At 48.3% G+C, this 17,299-nt stretch overlaps 1 protein-coding gene across 7 annotated transcripts in view; it reads right to left on the bottom strand.

Annotated features, from left to right (window-relative positions):
• Positions 1 to 1,521: 1,521 nt before the first annotated feature.
• Positions 1,522 to 17,299, bottom strand: part of gpr4 (G protein-coupled receptor 4) — a 113,768-nt gene continuing 97,990 nt past the window's right edge. For 4 of the 7 annotated variants that reach the window (XM_069909108.1, XM_069909106.1, XM_069909102.1 and 1 more), the window contains one exon: positions 1,522 to 6,482. In XM_069909108.1, coding sequence (XP_069765209.1) covers positions 5,192 to 6,271 — 1,080 coding nt within the window. In that variant the 5' untranslated portion in view covers positions 6,272 to 6,482 and the 3' untranslated portion in view covers positions 1,522 to 5,191. Of the gene's footprint in view, positions 6,483 to 6,659; positions 6,916 to 15,205; positions 16,561 to 17,299 lie in introns of those variants that run through there. The other 3 variants (XM_069909103.1, XM_069909104.1, XM_069909109.1) reach the window with 3 other exon arrangements.

The following is a 17,299-nucleotide window of genomic DNA, read 5'->3' as shown; positions in this document are numbered from 1 at the left end:
AGTATCAATGTGGAGTTCAGTGCCTGGAGTATCAATGTGTGGAGTATCAGTGTCTGGATTATCAACGTGGAGTTCAGTGCCTGGAGTATCAATGTGTGGAGTATCAGTGTCTGGATTATCAACGTGGAGTTCAGTGCCTGGAGTATCAATGTGTGGAGTATCAGTGTCTGGAGTATCAACGTGGAGTTCAGTGCCTGGAGTATCAATGTGTGGAGTATCAGTGTCTGGATTATCAACGTGGAGTTCAGTGCCTGGAGTATCAATGTGTGGAGTATCAGTGTCTGGATTATCAACGTGGAATTCAGTGCCTGGAGTATCAATGTGTGGAGTATCAGTGTCTGGAGTATCAACGTGGAGTTCAGTGCCTGGAGTATCAATGTGGAGTTCAGTGCCTGGAGTATCAATGTGTGGAGTATCAGTGTCTGGATTATCAACATGGAGTTCAGTGCCTGGAGTATCAATGTGTGGAGTATCAGTGTCTGGATTATCAACGTGGAGTTCAGTGCCTGGAGTATCAATGTGTGGAGTATCAGTGTCTGGATTATCAACGTGGAGTTCAGTGCCTGGAGTATCAATGTGTGGAGTATCAGTGTCTGGATTATCAACGTGGAGTTCAGTGCCTGGAGTATCAATGTGTGGAGTATCAGTGTCTGGAGTATCAACGTGGAGTTCAGTGCCTGGAGTATCAATGTGTGGAGTATCAGTGTCTGGATTATCAACGTGGAATTCAGTGCCTGGAGTATCAATGTGTGGAGTATCAGTGTCTGGAGTATCAACGTGGAGTTCAGTGCCTGGAGTATCAATGTGGAGTTCAGTGCCTGGAGTATCAATGTGTGGAGTATCAGTGTCTGGATTATCAACGTGGAGTTCAGTGCCTGGAGTATCAATGTGTGGAGTATCAGTGTCTGGATTATCAACGTGGAGTTCAGTGCCTGGAGTATCAATGTGTGGAGTATCAGTGTCTGGAGTATCAACGTGGAGTTCAGTGCCTGGAGTATCAATGTGTGGAGTATCAGTGTCTGGATTATCAACGTGGAATTCAGTGCCTGGAGTATCAATGTGTGGAGTATCAGTGTCTGGAGTATCAACGTGGAGTTCAGTGCCTGGAGTATCAATGTGGAGTTCAGTGCCTGGAGAATCAATGTGTGGAGTATCAGTGTCTGGATTATCAACGTGGAATTCAGTGCCTGGAGTATCAATGTGTGGAGTATCAGTGTCTGGATTATCAACGTGGAATTCAGTGCCTGGAGTATCAATGTGTGGAGTATCAATGCCTGTGTCAGTGTTTGGAGTATCAGTGCCTGCGGTATTAGTGCCTGGAGTATCAGTGCCTGGAATATCAGTGTATGGACTATTTTAGCCTGTAAAATAGTGTTTGGAGTATAATTTTATGGAGTATCAGTGTCTGGAGTATTTAGTGCCTGACATCAGTGCCTGGAGTATCCATGTATAGTGTATCAGTACCTGGAGTATCACTGTATGGAATATCAGAGGCTAGAATAATTATGCTTGGAGTATTAATAAAGAGAAGCTGGAGGCACTTATCAGTTCAGGCAGCATCCCATGGACAGAGTTGGCCAGTCATCGTTTCGTGCTGGTAAACTTCATTGAAACGATACAGGATTCCGACTCGACCATCTCTTCCCACGGATGTTGCCTGGCACACTTAGTCCCTCCATTTTTATTCAAAATCCCAGCATCTCCAGTATTTTGTTTTTCACTTGGAGTTTTAGTGTTTGGAATAACAGTCTGGAGTAACATTCTGGCGTTACAGCATCTGGGGCATCAATACTTTGTGAATTAATGTGTAGATTAACAGTCTGGAGTAACACTGTTTTGAGCATTGATGGTTGGAATAACAGTGTCTGGAGTAATAGCTTCAAATGTTAATGCCCAGAGTTACTGGAGTAATCGCTAGAGTCACATTGCCTGGAAATGCCTGGAGTAACAATGCTTTGAGATTTAATGCCCTGAGTAACAATATCTGTAGTAACCATGCCTGGAGTAACAATGTTTTGAGAGTTAATGCCTAGAATAGCAGTCTGTAGTAACATTGCCTGGAGTAATGATGCTTTGAGAGTTAATGCCTGGAGTAACAATGCCTGGAGTATCAGTGCTTTGAGTTAATGCATGGAATAACTGTGTCTGTAGTAACAATGTCTGGAGTAATGATGCTTTGGGAGTTAATGCCCGTAGTAACAGTGTCTAGACTAACAGTTCCTTGAGTACCTATCTTAAGTAATAAAGACTGGAATAACAGTGTAATATTTCCTGGGGTGTTAGATCCTGCAATGCCAGTCCTTGGAGTAACATTGCCTGAACCCCTGAATTGTGACGCCTCTTGAGACATCCATAGAGCAACAGTTTGTAGAGTAATGGTCCCTGGATTAACATCTCCTAACATGCAGACCCTGGGATGAAGCAAAGGGACTGTATTCTTGAGTTTAGAATGAGAGGTATTCAAAATTCCTGAAGGGTCTAGACAGGTTAAGTAAAGAACTGAATTTTTCCCAGGCTTAGATATCCCAAACCAGAGACCAGCAGTCGGCTAAACAGGACAGAGCTGAGAAGGAACCACTTTGTTCAGAAGATAGCGAATGTTGAGAAACTTTTACCCAAGAGGGAAGTTGAGGCTTAATATTCAAGAGAGAGATTGGTATGGGTAGGTGTTGTTAACCAAGGACAAAGCAAGCAAAGAGACAGCCCTTATTTCTCTTTCTATTGGCATTGGTACAAGGGAAATATCATGTGGTAATGGTGTATTATACTGATGTGATATGAATGTAAGTTGTGCCATGCAATCTACTAATTGATCTTTCTCATTGTAACCCGCTCTGTAACTGAGCTTCAATCCCCCCCCACCCCTCCCACTTTGAATGGCTGCATGAATGTTAAAGCTGACCTGCTGGACTGCACATGGAAGAACCTTTCTCGCTGGTATAACGTGACAAAATCAAACTTGATTTTGAGTTCTCTCCTTGGTTCCCACTGATAATCCAAACCCAAACTGGGAGCTCCTGATCAGAAACAAGGTGGCTGGATGTGATCTAAAATGGTTCCGGGGTGGGGGCGGTGGGGGGGAAGAGGAAAGAGTGAGTGGGAATAACCTGTTAGGGTGACTACCTGTCACACCCTCAAATTTCAGAGATGTGACTTGCACCACCGGGAGGTGGAGATTGGTCTGCCTCTAGGAGAGAGAATTGGTGGAAAGGCAGAAGAGACAAGGTCTCAGAGAACGATAGACACGAAAGCACCTCAATAAAATACATTTGGACCTTGAATGATGCATGCAAGAAAGGCCAGAAAGATCCCATGTTCAAAGGCCAGCGTCTGTAGAGTTCAATGGTTCCATCTTAAGCCATTGTAGGGAAGTAAGGGGTGAGTACCCCTTATCCGAAATTCCAAAATCCGAAACTTTTCTCGTCCTTGGTTCCATTAGGTAAAATGTAATACAGATACTCCCCAACTTGCGACCTATGCGACTTACGTCGATCTGCACATACAACCAAAGATTTTTTTTTTAATTACTAAAGAAAAAATATAAAATTTGCGTGGTTTATGTTGTATTTGACAAACTATAACGGGGATACAGGGCATGTAAAAGCCGAAATGTGCGTACTTACTTTTGTTAGTCAGCGTCCCAGGGTCCGTAGGCTGGGTGCGGCCATCTTGATTCCTGCGCACACACGCGAGTCTTCGGTGGGCGCATGCGCGAGAGTTAAGGGCGTGATTCAAAATCGCCTGGGCACTTAACTTTCGCGCATGCGCCCACCGAAGACTCGCGCGTGTGCGCAGGAATCGAGACGGCCGTGCCCAGGCCACAGTCCCTGGGACACCAACTCACAATGTAAGTTTGGACCAGAATGTGGAAGGATTCACTAAGGTTGAGCAACAAATTCAGGAAGCTTTAAGTTGTCATCGTCAAGTCTACGTTGAAAAAAAGATTTGATTAAAACGTTTGCTTTAAGGCTTCGGTACTCCACGCACGCGGGCAAAATTCCGACTTACATCCATTTTGAGATATGACCAATCCTTCGGTGCCAATTACGGTTGTAAGTCGGGGAGTACCTGTACAGGATCGGAGAATGGGATGCGACAGATGTAGGTAGTGCCTTATACAGTGTAGATTTTTCAATGAACATTGACTTCAGTAAATTTGTGCATATGTAAATATTCATATTGTAATGTGATGCCAAGTGAATGAGTGCATTTTTAAAATCTGAAAAACATCCAAAACACTTCTGGACCCATGCATTTCGGATGAGGGGTACTCGACCTGTATAGTCCACCTGAGAGGAGAGGAAATGATAGCTTAGATTATTGGCCTGATCAATATCGGTTCAAATCCTATCTTGGCAACAACCTGGTTAATTGAATAAAATCAATATCTGTAATGATGTTCTCAAAACCTTTGATAAAAGGCCCATCTGTCAGTGAGGAGAGGAAATTTCTGTCTTGGATCTACACGATTGGCTCAACAGACCACTAAGTCACAGGACATTCCGGAATGGGAAATAAATAGCAGTCTTTCCTGCATTCCATGCAAATAAATAAAATCTATGGTGTAGAATGAGGCCACTTGGCCCATTGTGTCCACGCTAGTCCATATGAGTGACTAAGGCTAATGCTGCTTTGGTCTCTTGTCCCATGCTCACTGAGCCATTTGAAATGTCCGTTGGTCCAGTATAGAACCAGAAGCCAAACAGTTTCAGACTTTCTCCACTGCCGTCCCTTGTAACGGTTCATCTGGGCTCAGGAACAGACATAGCCCATCCCTATTGCCTCCAAGTTGGCCAGGAGACGCCATCAAACACCAAGTTGTCTCAAGGCTCTAAACCTTTGGAAGTAATGGGAAAAGGAGGGGGAAGGGGTTGACTTGACCTTCATGTAACAACAAGACCCCCTTCAATTTTCCAGTTGCTTTGGATTGGGAGGTTGGTGGGGAAACTGCAAGAGAAGGTGGACTAATAGCAGGGAAGGGTCAGAGGTCATTTGGCACAACCTCCAGGGGCGAGATAAGCCACGAATGGCAACCGCAAACATACGAAGGAGTGGACCAATGGGAATGCATGTCGGTGCTGGGGGGGGGGGGGGTGGGGGGGGTGTGGGTGGAATTAAATACATTTCAAAATTATGAGAATGTTATAAAAAATACATTTTTCAACGTAACAGTCTCACAACCCTTCGGATTTTATACACTCAAAGTCTTAATCTGTAGGTAGTCCTCCCCTAACCCCACCAGCTCTATGTTCAAGAACTGAGATTTCTTGGAGGACAGGGGCGTGTCCAGAGTGACCGACCGAGCAATGTCGGTCGACTTGGAGCTGGTGAAGAACTTGAGGAGTGGAGCCAGCCCCCTGGTCACGTCGCTGCGCGCCCCCTCATTGACGAGGCAGTAGAGGATGGGGTCGGCCACGCAGTTGAGGCTGGTGAGGGCCAGCGAGACGTGGTAGGCCACAAAGACATTCTCCTCGAAGCTGCAGCCTTGCGGACTGCTGAGGTACATCATGCTCCGCAGCAGCAGGATGAGGTGGTAGGGGGCAAAGCAGAGCAGCAGGATGATGATCAGGCTGAGGGCCAACCTCTTGATCTTCACCTTCTCCACTCTCTCCGTGGACAGGTTCCCCTTGATCGCCTTGAGGATGCCCTGGTAGGAAAAGAGCATGAGCACCCATGGGAAAAGGAAACCAATGAAGACCCTGTAGAGGTTCATTTGAGCCACCCACCTCTCCATGGGGTACTTCTCGAAGCAGAAGGTGTGGTTGAAGCGATCCTCAAAGAGCTCGTTGTGGAAGAGTGGTGCGGAGTTGGCGCCAATCTCTATGGTCCACACCACCGCGCTGGTGACGACTGCCGTCTTCACCCGCCGGATCTTCACGAACCTCAGTGGGTGAGCCACAGCCAAGTAACGGTCCACCGAGATGCAGCTCAGGAAGGCGATGCTGATGTAAATGTTGGTGTAGAGAATGAAACCAAAGAGTTTGCAGGACTCCTGGCCAAGGATCCAATTGTCCTGGTGCAAGAAATAATTTATCCAGGGCGGCAAGGTGGCAATGTAAAGGAGGTCAGAGATGGACAGGTTGAAAAGGTAGACTCCCAATTCGTTCTTTTGCTTGATCTGGAGGTACGCAGCCCAGAGTGCCAGACAGTTGGTTGGGAGGCCGATTACGATGACAAGGATGTAAAGGGTCGGCGGGAAGAGACTATCGAGTCTGGAGTCGACGCGGCAGCTGTCATAACTGATGTTACTCATTTTATTCTCTCGGTTCATGATGCCCCAATCTCAGAGCCTCCGACAGGAGAGAAACCCATCGCTTGGATCTCTTCAATAGCCTAGTGCAGACACTTGTGATGAGTCCGTCCAAGACACCCCATTCACCATTGGTAATTTCCAAATGCTTCCTCTTTGAAGTGTCACCCTTCCGTCCTCTTGCAAGTCAGGCTGTCAGAGTGCTGATCATTTGGTGCAGCGTTCCTTACACCTGAAAAATAAAAGTCAGGATTATTGTCATTTGATTGCACAAATACAACCCGACAAAACAGTGTTCTCCGGTCCTTGGTGCAAGGCACATGGACACACAATCAGTCATGACACACGTACAGACAAACAAAACATATACAGGAATAGAATTTTATCCATAAAATAAATAAAGAAATACTTTCGTAAATATGAGAGTCTCAGAGCACAAGTGTGAGCGGTTCCTTTGGTCGTTCAGCCTTCTCACCGCCTGTGGGAAGAAGCTGTTCCTCAGCCTGGTGGTTCTGGCTCTGATCCTCCTGGATCTCTTCCCCTGATGGGAGCAGCTGAAAGATGCTGTGCGTGGGGTGGAAGGGGTCCTCGATGATTTTGCGCGCCCCCTTCAGATGACAATCCGGGTCGATCACGTCGATGGAGAGGGGGTATGGGGTGGGTGTCTGGTGGAGGGAGATTCCAGTGATTCTCTCAACCGAAGTGTCGCTTAACTTTTGCAACATTGCAATGGCGTTGATTATTTACAAAGCACGCTCCCGAGTAAAATGTGGCCCAGGACTATTCAGGTGTGGTGGTAGGGAGATGTAAAATGCAAAACTCTGCAGACACCATGATTGAAGTAAAAACACAGTGCTGGAGAAACTCAACAGATCAAAGAACATGCTTTATGTAGTAAAGAGATAGATACATAACCAATGTTTTGGGCTTCATCAAGGTACGAGCAAAATGTAGGCTGGCGCCCGAACCAAATGGCGAGGGGGAGGAGACAGGGGGAGGAGCGCAGTCCCACAGGCAGGTGGTAATCGGTGGATGAGGGAGGGAGGGCACACCAGCAAGTGCGGTGGGTGGGGGACGGCTCTGTGACTGGAGAAGGAAAGGGGTGGAGAGCTGGAGGAAAGGAGAGAGAGGGATGGGGAAGAGAGAGGGAGAATGGGGAGTGGGCTCGCAGAAACTGGAGACCTCGATGTTAATGGTTGGAGAGTCGCCAGATGGATAATTAAGCATTGCTCCTCTGATTTACGCGTGGCCTTGGTTTGACAGGCCGTGGACAGTGATGTCAGCCCTGGATGTTACCAGACGTACATATTCCAGCAGGGTTTCATGCCATGTTACTTACTTGAAGAAACTTTAGTTGGTTTCTGAATCCTTCTCCTCTTTGCTCCTTAACACTTGAGTTTAAACCGTGGAACATTGTGGGAGAACCTTCACCCACTGGCAACAATGGCTCAGACCTGTTGTCAGGTTGTGGAGGATAGAGCTTCATATTTATTGGCCCCGCCAGTCTCCATCCCATTGCCCACACATTCCCCCTGCTGCCACCATCTACCCATCACCAGCTCCCCCCCTCCCCCTTATTTGGACCCACTCTGATCAGAATCTATCACCTGTCTCCTCCTCTGTCGCCATCTCTGCCCTTCCCTCCCCTCATCTGGATCCACCGATCGCCTGCTGGCTCTTTCCACATCCTCACCCTCTCCTCCTTCCACTGGCTGCCTGCCCTTTACACGCTCAGTCTGATGTAGGACCTTGACCTGAAAGGCCAATACTGTTTTTTTCACCATTCAGCCCATGAAATTCATACTAGCTCTCATTATAAGCCAATTAGTCACATCTCCTTAATCTATAGCCCCTGCAACCTCTCTCACATGCTGATCAACTTCCTCTCATTCTCCTGACACTGAACTACACGTCGCGCGATCTGGGAGGAGACTGGAGTGCCCGGGTCATGGGAGATTGTGCAAAGTCCACAAAGACAGTGCCCGAGGTCGGATCCTGCCTCACCAATCCGCCACCCTTGCGCGACCTCAGGATGTCCCAGGGTTCCGTCCAATAAGCAGCTGCCATTGAGTGAACCCCGGAACTAGTTCGCGCATAGCAGGGGTGGCCAAACAACGGACACCTCCCCTGGGCCCACTGCGGTCCGTTGCCCATTTTTAAGTGACCTGTTGGAAAAATACAAAAATGGCGGCGCTGCCGGAGCCTCTGTGACAGCAAGCACTGCCGCTAGTGCAGACCTGGGGAGAGCAGGCAATGCTCCTCCTTGGGGGTCCAACCACCCAGTCTGACGGCTGTCGGGTCTATATAGGCTTTAAACAGCTCATTAGAGGAGACGAAGGTGGTTGAAAACTGTCATGCTTAATATTGTTTGATCCATGAGCAAATATATATTTCTGTATCTGGCCAACAACCAAAAAAGTTTAGCCACCCCTGGCGTATAGCTACTTAAGAACACGGGGATACATGAAATAAAAGTCCACATGGCCCCTCAGACTAGCAGTGGTTGGGGTAGAGTGAAATACTCAAAGGTGTGTGGAAAATGGCGATGGTTGCAACCGTGAAACACTGCTTCCCACTTTGTGGTGATACACCACTAGCCTACTGCCTTGACCAGAAGCCAACCCTGTGATGGTCTCAGAGAATCTGACGGCCGCCGGACCGTCTAAATTTGTAAATATGTACATATGTTTGGGGCTTCCAGAACATTGGATGTAATCTACCCGAAACAATTTTAAAGGGGGTGAATGCAGTGATACACCACTAGCCGACTGCAGGGGGCAACCTGTGTACCTGCAGGAAGAGCACCGGAGGACAAGACAATACCTGGCCGGCTGTCAATCAGCCGACCTGAATGGACCAAGCCCCACCCAGTCAGCTGCCAATCAGTCACTCGGAGCTGCAGCTGACTGCAGCGGGGACTTTAAGTGGAATAAAGCCTGTTGATCATGTGGTGATATGTAATCACACCACTAGGTCACCAGGGGTCATCCCGATGACCTTGTCTATAAAGCAGTCTAGCCTTCCAGGTTTGTTTTGCAGAGAGACAAGACCCCTTAGTGTACATATTAGTTTATTAAAGCTGTCTTATACTCGCACTGCTGCTGTGGTTATTGTCAGTACAATTTAATAAACTAATATGATAGCTACTAGGATGGACGCTGCTTCTGCTCCAATCCACATTCCCAACCACCTGGAGACTCTTCCTGAGGAATGGAATCCGGGGATGACAGAGACGGAACTGCTGTACTGGAATCGTGGTGGAATGCAGGGAAGACCACAGAAGTATGATAGAGCAGGTAAGAAATGGCCAAGAACCCTGTCTGCCATGGGTTCGCCGGTACAGACACCGCCGATTCTAAACCCTGGTCCAATCAGAAAGGAGCCATTACAAGCATGGGTGGAAGGATCTCCTCAAGTTGTGCTCCCGATCGCCATGTATGTGGAGAATTCCAAACCATTCCAGAGCCAGGGAAAGCAGACACCACTACCGTCACTCCCCCAGGAGCAGTTTCCTCAGTACCACGGAGACCTGACGCCACCTCTGGGATCCCCCCCCTAAGCCCACTGCAAATGTCCCAAAGCCAGAGACTCAGCCAACAGCCCCAAGCACCCAGGTTACTCCTCCAGCAGACACAAGCCCCACAGGCTCTACCAGCAGCTCCCAGTACCCCAGGGTCCACCCTTGCTACACCTAAGGGACCAGAGACTGTGGCTTAGCCATGTGCTACGACCAGACAGGCTGGAGCTCGATCCCAGAAATCCTGGAGCCGGCACACACTTCGGCCGCTGGCAGAGATGCTTTCTGAATTACGTGGAGGGTGCTGAGGCATTGGATAAAGAGCTATTAATGCTGCTGTTAACGCAGCTGGGAGACCACCCTAACTCCCTTATACAGGATGCAAGGTCCTACCAAGAGGCAATGAGCATTTTACAGAGCCATTAAATAAGGGGCATAGCGAACTCCACTCCCGGTACAGACTCATGACCAGGTCACAACAAGTAGGGGAGTCTGCCAGAGACTTTATACCCTCTCTGAAAGACCTGGCGAGAGGCTGCAACTTTAAAGCAGTATCAGCTCAGGAGTATGCGGAGGACCTTATTAGGGACAGAATTGTTGCAGGCATACGGTCCACTGAGACGAGACATCGATTGCTGGAGAAAGGAATGGTGGGGCTAGATGAGGCAGAGACTATTGCAGAAGCTTTAGAAAGCACCAGAAAAGAAATGGGGGATTACTCACAGGACCCTGGGGCTGGGACAAACGTCACACTGCTGGACTCTCTAGCCCCACGAAAAGAAAGGTTTGCTGCCTCACAGGAATCCACAGCAGCACACCTTGAGGGTCCTAATTGCTTTTTCTGTGGATAAAGAAAGTACCCCAGAGTCCTCTGCCTTGCCAGAGAAAATGTCTGTTCCAACAGTGCAAAACGTGAGTATTATGCAAAAGTCTGCAGAAGCTCCAAGGCCACAGCCAAGGCCCATTCTCATGCTAATGAGAGGTGGGAAAGCTCTTCTTTCTCCACAGACAAACAGAAGAAGAATGCCATGTGCAGCCGGCCATCTTGGACAAATGCTATAAAGCTTCAGGAGATGAATATGACGCCGAATATTATCGGATGGAAGGACATGAAGGACACGCCAGACTTGCTTCCCTACGCATAAATCAGGCAAGTCCACACAATTTATCTGATGCCGCTGTGTGCATCAAAATTAGTGATGTGAGGGTAAATTGCTTAATAGATAGTGGAAGCACTGAAAGTTTTATTGACCAGGGGTTAGTCAACAGCCTTGCCCTCCCCACATGCCCGAGTGAGCACCAGATCCTGTTAGCAGCCAGCAGCCTTGCGACTGAGGTAAAACAGTTTTGCAGGGTTACTCTAGAAATCCACCTGACCCCAGAATGCACACTAAAAGCCACAAAGAGCAGGAGGTACAGCCCGAGGGATAGAGCCTTCATTAGGACAGAGGTCCGCAGGCTACTACAGGAGGGCACCTTAGAGCAGAGCACCAGCCCCTGGAGAGCCACAGGTAGTTGTAGTAAAGTCAGGAGAAAAACTGATCATGGTAGCGGATTACAGCCAGACAATCAACAAATTTACACAACTAGATGCCCATTCCCTGCCACGCATAGCAGACATGGTCAACAACATTGCGCATTATAAAGTGTTCTCCACCATAGACCTGAAGGCAGCATAACACCAACTGCCCATGAGAAACAGCGATCGCATTTACACGGCATTTGAGGCATTTGGCAGAGTGTATCAATTTCTGCGACTCCCCTTCGGTGTCACCAATGGAGTGTCCCTGTTTCAGAGAGAAATGGACTGAATATCATGAGTTCCAACTGAAAACGGTGTTCCCCTACTTAGACAACATGACAATCTGTGGCCACACTCAGGAGGATCATGACACAAATTTAAAATGCTTCTTCCAGGCAGCCGAGGAAAGGAACCTAACGTAGAACAGGGACAAATGGATCTTTAGCGCCAGGAAGTTGCCAATCCTGGGCTACATAGTGCGGAATGGGGAAATCAGCCCAGACCCAGCCCACATGCGTCCTCTCCTAGACCTCCCAGTGCCACACACGCTGAAAGCAATAAAAAGGTGTTTGGGACTGTTCGCTTACTACGCCCAATGGGTCCCCAACTACTCCGACAGGGCCCGCCCACTTATAAAAGCCTCAGTTTTCCCAGTGTCCAGCAGCCACCAGAGCAATCAGGGACATTAGGGACCATATCGTTAAAGCTACCATGCGGTCCATAGATGAGTCGATCCCATTTCAAGTACAAACGGATGCATCTGATGTGGCTCTGGCAGCCACCCTAAACTAAGACGGACGACCGGTGGCCTTTTTCTTGCGAACCCAGAGGTAAGACACTCATCAGTAGAGAAAGAGGCCTTACCCATTGTGGAACCACTGGCGACATTATCTGGCATGCAAACACTTCACCCTCGTCACGGACCAACGGTCTGTGGCTTTTATGTTCAATAACCAGGACAGGGGGAGAATTAAGAATGACAAAATCCTGTGCTGGTAGATAGAATTGTTTACATTTAACTACAACATTCTATACCGCCCCGGGAGACTCAACGAGCCCCCAGACGCGCTGTCCAGAGGCACGTGCCATCCTTAACCACACGTCCCAGTTGCAGAACTTGCACAATGAGCCGGGCCACCTAGGGGTCACTAGACTGTTTCACTTCATTAAAACCCAAAACCTCCCATTTTCGGTAGAGGAAGTGAGGTCAGTGAACAAGAGCTGCCCCATCTGTGCGGAATGCAAACCGCAATTTTATCGGCCAGACAAAGCCATCCTGATAAAAGCTACCAAACCTTTTGAGCCCGCTCCCGTCCAATAATAGAAATGTCTATTTCCTAAACATAATAGATGAACATTCCCCTTTCCCCTTCGCAATCCCGTGTTCTGATGTATCAACAGCCACATTATAAAATGCCTCCAACCCATCTTCAGCATATCTGGGTACCCGAACTACATACACACAGACGGGGGTGCTGAATTCATGAGCGCAGGAGTACAGCAGTGCCTGCACGAGAGAGGGATTGCTACCAGCCGCACTACAAGTTACAATCACAGGGGGATGGACAAGTCGAAAGGGAAAATGCCACTATCTGGAAAACGGTCCTCTTGACCTTAAAAGCAAAAGACCTGCCTGTTACTAGATGGCAAGAAGTGTTGCCAGAAGCCCTACACTCTATACGTTCTTTGTTGTGGACCCCACATAACCGTATCTTTTCTTTCACAAGGAAAGCCACGACGGGCACAGTACTGCCTAAATGGATGATGACACCAGGACCTGTTCTCCTCCGGAAGCACTGCAGACCCCACAAAGTGGACTCCGCTGGTGAATCAAGTGGAGTTGAGGCACGCGAACCCTCAGTAGGCCTTTGTCACATTCCCAGATGGAAGAGAAGACTTGGTGGCCACCAGGGATCTCGCGTCGGCCGGATGTGTGAACAACACAGAGGAAACACGGATGACTATGGATCAATAAGGAGCACAGCAGCAATCACTAGAACAGTCGTCCATCGAGTCACCCCAGAGGACTATACCACCCACCCAGGACCCTGTCCCACAAAATATCACCACCCTAGGCTTGATGGCAGGACCTAATCCCATACAAGAGGATCCCCAGCCCACACGGCCACATGGCCATCTAGTACTTCCCACTCCCACATCTCCACCAAGAAAGTCCGAAAGACAGACCGCACTCCCCACCCCTATACCACTAACGAGGAGGACCAGAAGGCATTGTAAGCCATGAAAAATGTTGGACTTATGAACGTACAAACAAGGGAAGGAGTACGGGGTGGGGGGGTTTTAAGGAGGGGTGAATGTGGTGATATGTAATTACAGCACTTGGTCACCAGGGGTCACCCCGGTAACCTTGTATATAGAGCTACAGTCTAGCCTTCCAGGTTTGTCTTGCACAGAGACAAGACCTCTTAGTGTACATATTAATTTATTAAAGCTGTCTTATACTCGCACTGCTGGTGTGGTTATTATCAGTACAGATCAGTCTTTAAGTTTTGTGCCTGCTTTTCTGTGTGGCAGCGCACCACACTCTTAACCTCCTGTAGATGCTGAGTTTCTCCAGCAACTTTGTAACCAGATCTCCCCGACTTACAACTGTAATTTCGGACCGAAGGACCAGCCGTATCTCAGAATGCTTGGAATTCCGTGTTTGGGTTAAACAAAATATAAAATTTGTGCAGTTCACGTTGCATTTGACGAACTGTATAACAGGGATAGGAGGCACGTAAAGGCCAAAATGCCCGGACTTGCTTTGTTAGTCGGCGCCCCAGGGTCCGTAGGCTGGATGCGGCCATCTTGATTCCTGTGTGCATGCGCGTGTCTTTGGTTAGTGCATGCGTGGTGGATTTGCGTATTGGAGTTCGGTTGGCACATGCACGAGAGTTAAGCGCCCTGATGATATTGAGCACCCTTAAATCTTAACCCCAGCTTGCGGACCTTGGGACACCGTCTAACAAGGTAAGTGCTCACATTTTGGCTCTTATATGCTCTCTATCCCCATTATACCTTGTCAAATATAATGTAAATCATGTAAATGATATATTTTTAAACAAATTTTCGGTTATACGTAAGTTGCATAGGTTGCAAGTTGGGGAGTACCTGCATTCTATAAGTTAGGGAAGGTTGCAATGGTTCTCAACCTTTTTCTTTCCACTCACATCCCACTTTAAGCAATCCCTAGGCCATCGGGGCTCTGTGATTAGTAAGGGATTGTTTAAGATGGGTGGGAAGGGAAGGTTGAGAATCACTGCTCTAGACCTAATTGTTACTGAAAGATTTTGCTTGAGAAAAACTGTCATTTGGCCCATTTGCTTTGGAGTTGTGAAACAATGCACATAATGAGTCCATGAGGGACGATGTCAAACTTTTTCTTTCCACCCACATCCCTCCTTACTAATCACAGAGCACCTGTGGCATAGGAAATACTTCAAATGGAGTGGAAAGAAAAAGGTTGAGAACCACCAGTTCAGAGGCTAATGGGGGCCAAATGCAGACCAGCTTGGGTCAGCATGGACACATTGGGGTGAAGGGTCTGTTGCAGAACTCCGTGATTCTAGGACAATCCAGCCAATTTCCTCCCCTCTGAATTCCTGTCACTTTTAATCTGGTTTAATGGCCTGATGCCTACCTTTGTCAGCCTGTGACTCGGAGAACCCTCATGTTAATGAACAGCAGCCCTCATATTGACTGTTGTCTCCACACCGGCCCTCATCGTGGTGCAGGTTTACCATCACAGTGGACTCCTGCCCCTGTGTCCTCTGCAACTCAACAGGCTTTGCATTCCTGACCTCTAATTACCCGTGTCGGGGTGCTTGGTGCGGCCTGTATCTTCTGCAGGGAATGTTGCTGATCTGGTCTGCCTGCCGCTGAGCTAATGCCCCTCTTCAGTGCGCCTGAGTACCTTGAATGCCGGGAAGGATCTTGTCCTGAAGGTCGTGGTGTTGGCCGCTGCGATCTTGTGTGGTGCACCAGGGTGGGGTCCGGCTATGCTGTCTGTCCATATCTGCAGACCCCACTATCGTGTCCTGTTGAATTACACTCCAATGGCGTGGGTTTAAATCATGCACATTTAAATGAGAATTTAGATTACTTTGAATTATACATTTAGACATATAGCATGATAACAGGCTCATATGGCCCACGGGCCCGTGCTGACTAATTAAGCCCAATTAACCAACAACCCCCTCCGTTTTGAAGGGTGGGAGGAAACTGGAGCTCACGGAGGAAACCCACACAGACACGGGGAGAACGTTGTGCTGCGCTGTGGTGGCAGCAAGCAGACACAAAACACAAAAGACGTACCACAGGATTTATTCTGCTAAAAGTCTGTACACCCCAGTTTCAGCTGTGGTGGCTCCCATGTGACTGGCTCAGGAGGGGCCGGCTCAGGCTTATATTCGGGTCGGCTGATTGACAGCCGGCCAGGTGGGGTTGGCCCCCAGGGTGGTCCTTCTGCAGGTACAGAGATCACCCTCTGCAGTCGGCTAGTGGTCGTAACGCCACAAACTCCTTACAGACATCAACAGCTTCGAACCCAGGTTTTGCTGGCGCTGTAACAGTGTTGTGCTAACCGCTACGCTAACTGTGGCCATCAGGGCAACAGGCCATTCAACCCAAGCACCGATGCTAGCATTTCTCCCCCATCTTCCCACTACCTTTCTCAATGATCTTTCTTGTGTTTATACAGCGCACTCTGCTGCTCCCCTCAGCAACTCTCTGTGGAAGCAAATCTCATGTTCTTTTCTCTTGTTTATTTTCATATCCATTATGCTTTGCAAGGCTGAAGATCAGGTTCTGCCCTCCCTCTGTTAGGATTCCCCATTTATTTACTGGCACCCTAAATGTCTTAGTTCCACGGTTGGAACTCATTCCGCATCCAAGTACATTGAATTGGGAGTAAAACACGAAAGTGCGGCCGTAGGAAGCTCCACATTTGTGGCCACACCTCCTCCTTCACCACCCCTCAGGGCCCTAAACAATCCTTCCAAATGAAGCAACAATTCACTTGTGCATTTGCGGGAGTCATCAACTCTGTCTGGTGCTCCTGTTGAGGCCCTCTCTACATCGGAGAGATTGGATGCAGTCTGGGAGATCACTTCGCTGAGCACCGCCTCTCCGTCCACGTCCATGACAGGGATCGCCCAGTGGCCAAAGATTTCAGCTCCGCATCCCACTCCCGGTCTGACATGTTCGCCCATGGCCAGACCGTCCATAAATTGGAGGAGCAACATTTCCATCTCAGCACTTATGTAGTCATTATCCCTCTTTTTCCCGTCCCTCTGTCACCTGTCCTCCGGATCTCCACCCCCCTTCCCTCTCCATTCATAGAGCCATCCCTCCTCCCCCCGCCCTGCTTGTTGGTGTGGCCCCCCTCCATCCACCTGTGGGACTGTTCGCCTCCCCTACCATTTTGTTCGGATACCTGCCCGCCTTGTCGAAGGGCTCAAGCCCAAGACGTATCTTTACTTTTTGCGATATAGAGACCTCCAGCGTTGTGTTTTTACATCGGATTGGGAACCCATATTCCCATCCGCCAAGCGGCATGGTGTGCGTAGGGATCAATGCCATGCTATTACAGCGCCAGCTGCTTGTGTTCAAATCCGGCACTATCTGTAAGGAGTTCTCCCCGTGTCTGCGTGGATTTCCTCTGGGTTCTCCAGTTTCATCCCACCCTTCAAAATGTACGGGGGTTGGAGGTCAATTAGACGGCACAGGATTAAATGGTTTCTACTGTTTTGTAAATAAAATTTTAAAAATATAAGATTTAAGCTGAACATTCTGTTCAAATAATTAGCCTCTGGCTTGATTCAAACTGCATTTTGCAATAAGACCACCCATGCCATGGTTTTATACATCCTCCGAGGTTAATATTCCTGTTCAGATCAAAACACAATTTTTGTTAACCCCAATGAAACTCTGAGTGTCTCCATAGAAATTCCCATGATTCCCATGAGGGTGACTTGGAAAGTCTTCCCATGCTTGAAGTGAATTGTGC

The sequence above is a fragment of the Narcine bancroftii genome, chromosome 13 (assembly GCF_036971445.1).
Source record: "Narcine bancroftii isolate sNarBan1 chromosome 13, sNarBan1.hap1, whole genome shotgun sequence".
Lineage (NCBI taxonomy): Eukaryota > Metazoa > Chordata > Chondrichthyes > Torpediniformes > Narcinidae > Narcine > Narcine bancroftii.
Note: the sequence above shows the minus strand (reverse complement) of the source record. Positions and strands in the feature narration are given on the sequence as shown.